An 11,311-nucleotide genomic window follows, 5' to 3' on the forward strand; every position below is an offset into this window, starting at 1 on the left:
TCTGCTTAAAAAAAGTTTACATATGTTTATATGCTTTTACCCACAGTATGAAGTGGATAAATCGCTCATGATTTTATTATTAAGAACGTCACTGCAACCTACAGAACCTCTCAGGAGAAAAATAATGATTCGGAATTGAGGCAAGGCAGAAGACAGCTTTGTAATAAGGATAAGGCTCTAGTCTGCCTTCAAACCTTGTGGGCACCTGGCATCTTCACATAACAGGCAATTTTGTCATGAAAGTGGTAAAAAGCAGGGAAGACAGATGTTACTTTTTCCTCCATCTCCATTCTGTGGCCAGGAAGCCCCTTCGTGCTGTTCTAGCACCTTCCCTGCTGCTGAAACATTTGATCTCTTCAGTCTGCCAAGCTGTTTCTCAGTTACTAGAGCCATGGAAATCTTTCTGCTGGTTGCAGAAGTCTACACAGCTGTTACACTCAGTGTTTGATCTCACTCATGAAAGTTTCAGTGCCCCTTTCTCAGCCATTACAATATAGCTGTGTTTTTGATGTTCAGCTTTTTGTAATGTCTGAAAGCATCAGTCGATCAAAAACTTTCCTTAAATTGGTCAAACTTATTTAGATCTGCTGTCTAGTACAGTGGAGTGATTTTAATTAAGAATTTTTGACAGTGAACTGATTTTAGGTTATTGAAATAATCATGGGACTTCATGACTTTAAGGTTACCTTCCTTCAAAGAATATAAAACCAAAATATACTAGCTCCATGGTGTCTAGGAAAGAAAGAGTGTTTGTGGACTTTGCAGATAATGTTTCGAGAGATACCATCTAAATCTGTTGCCAGCTGAATCTGGATATCTGTTCAAGGTGTTTTGAAACCTTTTCTAGCTGTCTGTCGCTCAGTGCAGTCATTCCTAGGAGTTCATATTTCAACCAGCAAGCTAAAGGATTGATAACGATACTGTGCTAAGACTTAAGAGCTCTATATGTTTCTATCAGGTCTCTTTCCTACCAGAAAAACACCTTTGGAAAGCATCCAGCAAAAATTACTCTTTTTTTTACTTACTCTTCTTAGTGATCAAACCAGAAACATGCAGGAGGAGTTGGGTGGTTTGGAGCTGATAGAAGGACAAGTAGAGAAGTGTTTGTACGTACGGCACGCTGAAAGCAGGTTGTCTGTCTCGGGAGTGGAAGACCTTCCGTAGCAATGTAGGAGATGATTGTAAGGGGGCAAGTGTGGGGCTGGACACAGCCATGCTGCAAATGGGGCTTCAGCCATGCAGACTCTGTATGTGGTCAGCTCATGCTAGAAACCGTGCTGGGTAGTGGTGATGTGACGGCTATACCCTCTGTGCGTTTCCATTGTAAATTTACACTGAGATGAGAATTGAGAAGCATGGGAGATAAATACTGGTAGAAGAGCCTAAGTTACAGGAGCACACTAAGAGTTGATGGGTTGGCTGGGAGGCAATATTTGCTCTGGAGGGCGGTAGTTTATGGTGGTGGAATGACCCATGATGGTAATCAAAGCCTATGTTCAGAAAAATGTGGGCTTTTTTGTTCTCTTCTCATTCCAGACTTCAAACTCATATGACACCTGAAATGTTTCGAACACCACTTCATGAAATTGCTTTGAGCATCAAATTGCTGCGGCTGGGAGGGATTGGTCAATTTTTGGCCAAAGCAATAGAACCACCACCTTTGGATGCAGTGATTGAAGCAGAACGCACACTAAAAGGTATCGTTGTTTGTCCACAAGATTGTATGTAATGAAGCTGACTCCAAGTGATTTCCCATGTATAATGATCACTTACAGACTGTTTTAACATCTCTGGTTAGATTGTTTGTGTAGTAGCATGCTGTCTGAAACAGCAAGGTGTTTCCTGGATGCATTGTGTGGGTGGCAGTGTCTTTTGCAGCTGAATACTTGAATTCCCAAGTGGAGTGTCATTCCTTTAAGAAACTTGAGCCTTCAAACTTGAGGCTTGTTTTGTTATTTTACCAGTAACTTATGCTAGCTTTCAGCTTCCTGTTTTCCAGCTGTGGCACTGCTGTTTGTGACATAGACTCAGTCCAGTGCCTAAGGCATTTACAAAACAACTATAAAAGAAATACTGAAAAAGAGAGGTTAGTAGTTTATTGTATAATTACTGCTTTGTACAGTTTGTTGACCCAAGATCTCAGTATTTTCTCAAGTAATTAAATCTCCAGTTAATGAATATGCAAGCATCAGTATCCTCCTAAAACAGGAGAAACTCAGGTGGGGGTTAAGCTGTCTCCCCAGCTTCTTCAAGGAACTAACTAGAATATGAGTAAAATGAGGCAGGGAGGAACTCTAAATTTATTCTTTAGATTTAAAGCAGTGATCTCAAACCTCAGCAGACTTTGCAAATGCCACTAAATAAGCACTTCTTAAAATTTCTAAGAACTGAAATATCTATTTGTTGGTTTTTATGAAAAAATTGCATGATGAGCCTACATTGCTTGTATACAGAAGGGAGACCACAATGAATAACACAGCTAGGGATATGTATTCAGGTTTAATGACTTTCTGATCTAAAACTTGTTTTAGAAAAAAACCTTGATTTTCTTACACTGCAGATAAGAAATGCAAAGCCAGGGAAAAAGGCAAATGTTTTCAGCTTTAACACCAAATAGATGTTTCTGTATGTGCCTTCATTTCCTGGATGACCTGTAATTTTTTTCAGCATATGTATACTATTAGTATGCTTTTAGGATGGTGAGACATTTCTTCAAAATACTCTTTAGGCTTTTGAGTTCAATAGATACCAAGAAAAATGGATTTGATAGTGGCTAAGGAGTCCTTTATTAGTTCACTTTTCCATTTAATGCTGAGGCTACAAAGCTGGGTTTTTCAAATGTAAAGCTTTTAGTTATGCTGAAGTTTCCCAAAGTAGTCTGTAAATAGAGTATGTGAACTATAAGTTTGCGTTTTTCATTTATATCGTAAAAGGGTTTTTGAAGATCACACTTGTATTGGTTTTCTTTATCGTGCAAACTTAAAAAGAGTTTTATGAAGTCGACTTCAATGGTTATGGCCAAACTGCTAGAAGGATAAGGAGACTCATGAGACCCTTCAGTCCATACAGCAAACAGCCACAGATACTTGTTTGACTTTATTATTGACAGTGGTTTAATAGCTTTGAGGATGAGCTCAGGTGATGATTTTTAGGTGATGGAAGGAGAGAAAGGCAGGCAAAGCCTCATGGAAGAGAGAGTTTGTGGTGTTCTCTTTTTGATGAACAGAGGGTTCTGTGATTTGGCAATTGCAATGAAGGCTACAGTTGGCTGTCATAGGGCTGCTTTGATTTTCGTGATGCAGAAATTACGTTAGATTAATTAGATCAAATATAGGGACTTGAAAAAAGTTTAATAGTGTAGTAGTGGTTTGTACAGAAGCAAACTAAAAAGAAATGGAAAAATATGTATGTGAATTAAATAGTAATTATTTTAATTTTGGAGGAGGTAGTAGAACATCTGTAAAGCTAAAGTAAAATTTGTTTATTTGACTTCAGACCAGTTTTGAAAATCAGGTTGGCAATATTGTAAACAACATTAAACTTAAATATAGGTGGGGTTCTATTTAAACACAGTTATTAAAATTCTGAACTTCTTATCTAAGGGTTTCTGGGATTAGCTAACCATCTTTGCTAGTAAAAGATCTTGTTTCAGAGCTTGATGCCCTGGATTCCAATGATGAGTTGACACCTCTTGGAAGAATCCTAGCCAAACTTCCCATTGAACCTCGTCTGGGCAAGATGATGATAATGGGCTGTATTTTTTAGTAAGTTTAGTAGTCTCAGTGGTCTTTTTCTTGTCTCTCTGAATTCCTGAGCCTCTAGACATGCACTCTACAAGAGAAAAAACAATGCATCTAGATGAGCAATAAATGCTACAACTGGGAATAGGAAACTGAATATTCATGAGAGCAAAGGATAAATAACTTGGAGTATAGGGAATAAAGTAGTCATGAAATTCACAGTTAACTGCAAGGGACCAGTAGAGGCTGATTACTTATGAATTAAGAGTGGAACTCCAAATACTTAAGGTAGCAGTGAGCTAGAGGTGGGGACATGTGAAATTTGACACCTAGACAAGAAGAAAAATGAATCCACATGTTTTGCTTTAGCAGAAGTAAAGATCTGTTATTTGTAATAGTGATGGCTGTAGGCTCCTTTTCACCAGAAGATGGTGTATGGATGGAGGGAAGGGGCGGGAAGGTAGACAAAGGGCTTGTGAACACTTGCTGTTGTGAAAGTACTGGAATTGGAGCTAATTTAACATCCACTTCCAGGGAAGTGTTTCTGTGAAGAACTCTGATAGATAAGGGCAGATTTACTAAGGTCTCTAGCAGAGAAGTTTTTACTGGTATCAACAGCCTGTAGTAGCCACTGGCAGCAATACTGTGAATAAACCCAATCCTGATACGTTTTGTTGTTTCTTTCAGTGTGGGAGATGCCATTTGTACCATCTCTGCGGCCACTTGTTTCCCTGAACCTTTCATCAGTGAAGGCAAACGCCTTGGTTACGTCCACAGGAATTTTGCCGGGAACAGGTTTTCAGATCATGTTGCTTTGCTTTCCGTCTTCCAAGCCTGGGATGATGCTAGGTATATTGTCTTGGCACAAAGTTTGGTGAGAAGTTATGGGTAACACAGGGTGAGCAGTTTTGTGACCAGATTAGATATGTCAATGGATGCTATGACAGCTAGACTGTTGTACTTTGCCTTTTCTTGAGCAGACTTCTAATTCATTCTGTTTGTTTTTTAGAATGGGTGGTGAAGAAGCAGAAAAAAGATTTTGTGAACACAAAAGACTCAGCATGGCTACTCTTAGAATGACGTGGGAAGCAAAAGTCCAGCTGAAAGATATACTTATTAATTCTGGCTTCCCTGAAGGTGATTCTGCTTGGACATAGTAATTTAATGATTGCATTTTTCATTCTGAGATGAGAAATAAATAAACAAGATAATCTATGATGAACACACAAGCACAGATGCCCGTAGTGGATTTGCCATAAAGCTGTTGTGCTTTTACAGCTGTGTTCAGATGAAATTTTAGTGCTGTCTCATTCTCTTGTAGTTATCTAAACCAGAGAAGTTGTGATGGTGGTGGTGCAATATAGGGAGGCTCTGGGGGCTGAGGTTAGGGCTGCAGGAATAAAAATCTTTTAAGCAATTGTCCTTAGAGAATTACCTCCCCGATTTTCTTTCTCCTTCACTTGTTGCATCTCCAAAATTTGCCGTGCTGTGCTTCCCCACTCCTTTTCATTAGCCTTAGCGGGGAGTCTGTGTGATCTAAACAGTGTGCTATGTGCCCTATGATTTTCTGGGTTTGTGCTGCAGGAGGGATGTGCAGTAGTGTGACATATTCAATTTTCTAAGGGGGGTGGAAATCTTAAAGTTGACCAGGTTCTGAATTTGCCTAATGTTCCTGAAGAGCTTGCTCAGTTAAATGGTATGGCTGGATGGATTCAGCAGATGTTCATCTCCCCTCCTTTTTTTTTTTTTTTTTTTTTTAAATTCCTTTAATTTTTTTCTTGTAATGCTGCTAGCATCATTGCTGCATTTATCCTTAACTTTATTTCTGGGCAAGATGACCTGAAAACAAGCCACCAGAGACTCTGGGGAGGTTTGTAACAAATAAACTAAGGAAAACATCCATTCTTACCTCCCCCAAAAGATCTGTCTCCAAAACAAATGATGGTAAACACACTGTGGTACAGCACATTCTGGGCAAGCCCCTCTCTCCTTGTTTTTGAAGAGCTTGGGAGAGAAAAATATCTCTTTGTAGGAGTATTTTTCAGCTTTTTGCTCTCCATGAATAAATTGAAAATTGAATGTAGAACTGAAATGCTTTGAGTGCAGAGGTCATTTGAGAACAGACACACATCTACCAGTTGACTGAATCAGAAAATGCATTGATCCAGGATCCTAAACAACTCTGCTGTGCTGTCCTACATGACCCGTGGATGTGAGCCAGTCTTCTGTTCTCTGTCAACAGAATGTTTGATGACTCAACCGTTTAACAACACTGGACCAGATAATAATCTGGATGTTGTAATCTCCCTGCTTGCCTTTGGGGTCTACCCCAATGTCTGCTACCACAAGGAGAAGAGGAAAATTCTTACCACTGAGGGGCATAATGCACTCATCCACAAATCATCTGTCAACTGCCCTTTCAGCAGCCAGGACATCAAGTATCCATCACCTTTTTTCATTTTTGGAGAAAAGGTAAAGACTTTGAATTTGTTCTTGATCATGTGCTGCCAAGGTGTCCAAGAGGTTCTTTTTGGTAAAGAAGCGATAAGAAAAAAACCTACACTGTGCAATTTTTAGCTTGTTTTTTGGGTTGGGGGTGTGTGCGTGTGTGTGTTTGTTGGTCCTTCCCGCCCCCTCCCCCCCCCCCCCCCCCCCCCCGCCCCGAAAGTGAACCTTATGTGGTCATGGTGTCACTCAGCCTTCCAGTAACTGCCAGTGAACCAAATTCAGCAGAAGAAGAGCTGCATAGAAAGGTCCTGTGAGTTTTGTGAAAACAGCCAGGTCATAGAGAAAGATCTAAATTATTATCTTCTTTAAGATATTGCTTTAGGAGCTCTTCCATACTAATTAGGCACTAGAGAATTTTTGCCCTTATCACTTCTCCTACTTATGAATTCAGAGAGAAAACAGGAACATAATACGGCAGTGGGGTGCTCCCTTTCTGGCATGTAGGTAGTTTGTCACCTCCCAAGGACAACTCCCATTTCCCAAGCATCTCATAAAAACGTTGAGATGTTTTCCCCAGGATCCCTGTGACCTTTTCCTCCATCCCATTAATTTTGTGTACTCAGCTCATAGTGTACATGTACACTTAAACCCCTGTGTGCTCTCCTGTGCTCCAGTGATGGCCATCGTGAATGCAGTGGCTCCTGCTCGCCCGTCTTTCAAGGAGCAAATGAAGGCAATGCCTTTGTGTACGATGTAGCCGTGAGATGGTCCTCGGGCTGCCAGCCTGCTTGTGCTACCTGTGCACAGTTACTCCAGCACAGCAATGGGGAGGCCCTGAAGCGCTCTGTCGCCTGTTGTTCAAACCAGCTGTGCACAACACTGTGCCTTCCTTCTGCCTGGGAAGTGCTGTAAAGATGTTTTTGAGAATAAGCATTGAATTAGCAAAGCCTCTTGCTCTAAGGAGAGCCTCTTAAGATCTTATAGCAGAGGTAATGCTGTAGGGGTTTCTTTTTTTGTCACCTTGTCTACACTGGTTAGTTCAGAATTACAGTTTATTTATGCCGATTTTTATATCCTCAGTCTTTTTTGCTGACATGCAACTTATTGTAGTAATGGCAGATAAACCACTTCATTGGTAATAAATGGAATTTTTGACTCTGGGCACTGGCGGGGGACTCGGCTTGGTACTCTGGATTTCCACACACATAGTTCAGAGCTGTGGTGAGACTTCACCTCTTCTTCACCATTTATGACAGGATCCCAAGCGGATCAGTCAGACCTTTGATCTGCCTCAACCATCTCTGTAAAGTGAGCTCCCCTAAAAACCCCAAAAGGCTTTTAAACTCAAAAAGCTATGCTTTATTAAATCAAAATGCGCATGGGAAACTAAGAGTGACTAAGGTGGTGCCTTAAGAGTGGCTAAGACAGCACCTGGGTGAGGCTGGGGTGAAGGAAGGATTTATATGCAGCTCTCTCCCTACCCATTATTTACACGCTAAAAGAAAATTTCTCTCTGAGGTCTGGTGATATGTTTCCTGCTGCATTTGGCAGTCTCTCTCTGACCTGCAAGTTCCCTGCTCTTTACACTAGCCATTTTTCTGCCACAATTCCTGTTCTGGAAGTTTCTCTCTTCTGAGCATGTGTGGTAACTTCCAGGCAGGAGCAAATCTCCCTGAGGACAAACAAGTGCAACAGATTCTGCCTGTCACACTCCTGTGTGAAAGAAAGGAGGGAGAGAGGCAGCTGTCAGGGTGGGAGGCTGAAATCCCAAGTACTGCTCTTCTGTCCCTCTTTAAAATGAAGGGCAGTAGCCCGCGTAGTTAGTGCTGTTCTCTGGCTCAGGTCAGACGGCTTGTTATTGTCTAAGCATTCGCTTCAAGTACAAGCTTAAGGTCTTGTTTCTGTAAAATGACAAAGCGGGCTGCTTGCACAGACGTGTAGCAACTTCCGCATTTGCGTGTGTAGGACCCTACTAAAGAAGCAACGAGCTTTTCATCACAGCCCCAGCAATGCAGAAGGTGGGAAGGTAATTCAGCTATGCCTTGGTTGTTTTTAGGTCGGCAAAGTGGGCATGGATGATGGTTGGACTCGATGATCTTGAAGGTCTTTTCCAACCTAAATGTTTCTATGATTCTAAAGCATAAGGTGGTTCTCGCAAAATATCAGCTATGTAATTGCAGACATGCAGCCATGGAAAAACTATTACTTTTAAATGGCAGGTAGTTTTTGTTGGGGTTTTTTTACACCAGCCAGTGCTGAATCCCTGTAAACATCTGCCTAGCATTCGATTTTGTATGCGCATGTGGTCTCGTAATTTCCTAACAATTATACCTAGATTTTTTTGTGTGTTGGGGTTTGGTTTTGTTGTCGTTGTGTTTTGGGGGTTTTTTTGGTTGTTTTTGGTTTTGTTTTTGTTTTTTTACAAAATGCTCTTGTTTCAGTGGCGAGAGGAAGGTGTAGGGATCTGTTTTCCATTTCAAGAGTTGTATTCCTCTTCACCTGCAGATTCGAACACGAGCCATCTCTGCCAAAACAATGACCTTGGTGAGCCCGCTGCAGCTGCTTCTCTTTGCCTCCAAGAAAGTCCTGTCGAATGGGGAGCTCGTTCTGGTAGATGACTGGTATGGACCTCCTTGGTGCTCATAATATTCAGGTCTATGAAAGAACACAGGCTGAGGGGGGGGCAGCTGCTAACACAGACATAAATCTCTATAGAATAGGAACCCTAGAGCAAGCCATGCACTACAAGTTAATTGTGAAGGCATTACCTTTGTTTCCTGTGAGGAAGGGAGGGGTTTATGTTGGCAGCACTGTTTCATGCAGATTATCTGCTTAAATTGAAAACATGATACCGGGCAGTTTCCATAAAAACTGCCATTTTTTTCCCCTTTAACTGGAATGTGAATAAGGGGTACTATGTATTTTGGACCTCCTCTTCAAACAGCGGCTGAGGAAACCTTGTTTTTAAGGCTCAGAAACACAGCTTGAGGAGAGAAATGCTGAGGATTTGTTGGTTGCCTCCTGACAGCATACATTTTATGGCCATGACCAAATACCATCTGGATGTCTTTCCCCCTCCCCCCACCCTGCCCCGGGTCAGTAAAACAGAGGTAAAGAATTGCTTAAGCTTAATTCACTAGTATTTTTGAGGATGGCCTAGAGCTTTCAAAATCTTGAGGAGCTGCATGTTTTTAGTTTACTTTATATTTTTGTATCTTTCTTCTTGACGCTAGGGGTTACATGTTGGTGTTATCTGAGTATGTTAAATCTCAAGAGCATATTCAAACAGAAAGATAGTTATGTTTTAACAATGTCAAATTTTAGGGATCTTGCAAATTTGCCTCCTGAATTTCATGTCCCTTCACTGACAAATCAGAATTTCAAAGACGAGAATATAGATTTCTGGCTCAGTATGTGCAGCACTCAATGAAAAGCCACTCTACAGAACATCTTTCGTAACAGGTTCTCTCCTAGAAGTCACGATGCATCTAATATACTTCTTTGTGCTCTAGGATCAAGCTGAAGATGCCCCACAATGCAGCTGCCTGCATCACTGCTCTGCGCGCAGCAATGGAGGCTCTTGTTGTGGAAGTGAGTAAAGATCCTGAGATCATTCGGCAGCTGGACCCAGCAAATGAGCGAATGCTGAATGCCATCCGTCAGATCTCCAGGCCATCAGCTGCGGGCATTGGCCTCATGGCTGCCAGTGCAAGGTTAGCTTGGCTCTGTTGGCTTGTGCAGTCAGAGCTCTGGGGTGAGGAGCGCTCACCACCTCTGCCCCCAAGGACACCGAGAGCCTGAACGGAGCAGGTCAGAGCTGTCAGCTCTGCTGCTCCCTCCCTACATGGTGGCTGCAGAAGCCCAGAGTTAAAATCACCAGGAGAGTCTTGTCCCATGTGGACAGGAGCTTCAGGCTTCCGTTTCAAAGTCAATAGTCTGAGTGTATGTAAAATTGCCATGTTCAGAGTCTGATGTAGGTAGATAGATCACTGCCTGTTTCCACAGGAAGGACAAGTGGCTCTCAGGAACAAAAGCTGTTATCGCCTCTTCCAAAACACAATGACTTTTAAAGAAAAGATAATCCAAATTTATTTTGGGCAGACCTATTCATCTTTATCTCTGGAAATAAAACAGATTTTTGGCTGTGCTTGCACGCTTCCATTACCCCTTGTTTTCCTGTCTTGCTTCCAAAGCAAAGAAAAATGAAAACACCTGTGAGCTGTTAGTAATAAGGAACAAAACAAAGAACAGCTTAGATGTATGCTTCACTGTGTTTTGCAGGGAGCAAAATGAAGATCACTGTGCTCACATAAACAGGAATGGGGCTCCCTATGTGTGTGTGTGTGTGAGCTGGAGAAGTGGGATTGAGGGGAAAACTTTCTATCCCAGGTGTAGACCTGGCTGAAATTTAGAGGAGGGACTGTTTATGTGGCAGGTCAGGCCATTCCCAGCCTTCACTGAAGTGGGAAAGGTGCGAAAGTGCAGCTGTAATTCAAACATCATATTTTGTTAACAGAAAATAGAGGTGTCTTAACTGAATATCTTGGCAATTGGTTATTCCCATAATATTTTAAAAACAATGGAATCTGTAAGATTGCATCTAGTACATAATGTTTCTCTTTGCCAGGTTTGGAGATGGTCCTCGCCCTCCCAAAATGCCTCGCTACGACAATGGAGGTGGCCTCAGAGGCTGGGGAGGTTACCTGCGTGGCTCTGGCTACAGAGGTAGAGGGTATGGTGGCTACAGCTATTCTGGCAGGCGTTCAGGAGGAAGAGGATACCAAGGTAGCCCGGGGGGAGGCTATGGAGGTGGGGGAACCTATCGAGGAGGAGGGTATCGACGAGCAGGTGGTGGCTACAGAGGAGGCTGTGGGGATCTGGGGAGGGGCAGGTGGTAGTTACGGAAGTTCAGTGAAGTCCTTCGGCTTAGACAAAAGCGTGTTTCTCTCCCGAATCCCTTTCTTGCTGTTATCAATCTGCCATTTCAGTTCCTTAGTACAAGTACAGCTCTGTAATATATCGTGCCCTTAGGGAATTTATTGCAAGTCGTATGATTTTATTCTTAATAAAGAGTTTGTTTTTAAAGACTTACATGCTATACATTTAATTTTGTATTTGGATTT

The 11,311-nt window shown here is 41.9% G+C and overlaps 1 protein-coding gene across 3 annotated transcripts in view; it reads left to right on the forward strand.

Annotated features, from left to right (window-relative positions):
* Positions 1–11,279, forward strand: part of DHX9 (DExH-box helicase 9) — a 28,272-nt gene extending 16,993 nt beyond the window's left edge. For all 3 annotated transcript variants that reach the window (XM_030033808.2, XM_030033807.2, XM_030033809.1), the window contains 8 exons: positions 1,537–1,697; positions 3,653–3,764; positions 4,428–4,589; positions 4,750–4,877; positions 5,983–6,212; positions 8,694–8,809; positions 9,701–9,901; positions 10,816–11,279. In XM_030033808.2, coding sequence (XP_029889668.1) covers positions 1,537–1,697; positions 3,653–3,764; positions 4,428–4,589; positions 4,750–4,877; positions 5,983–6,212; positions 8,694–8,809; positions 9,701–9,901; positions 10,816–11,086 — 1,381 coding nt within the window. In that variant the 3' untranslated portion in view covers positions 11,087–11,279. The remainder of the gene's footprint in view (positions 1–1,536; positions 1,698–3,652; positions 3,765–4,427; positions 4,590–4,749; positions 4,878–5,982; positions 6,213–8,693; positions 8,810–9,700; positions 9,902–10,815) is intronic.
* Positions 11,280–11,311: the final 32 nt, after the last annotated feature.

This window comes from Aquila chrysaetos, chromosome 12 (assembly GCF_900496995.4).
Source record: "Aquila chrysaetos chrysaetos chromosome 12, bAquChr1.4, whole genome shotgun sequence".
Classification (NCBI taxonomy): Eukaryota; Metazoa; Chordata; class Aves; order Accipitriformes; family Accipitridae; genus Aquila; species Aquila chrysaetos.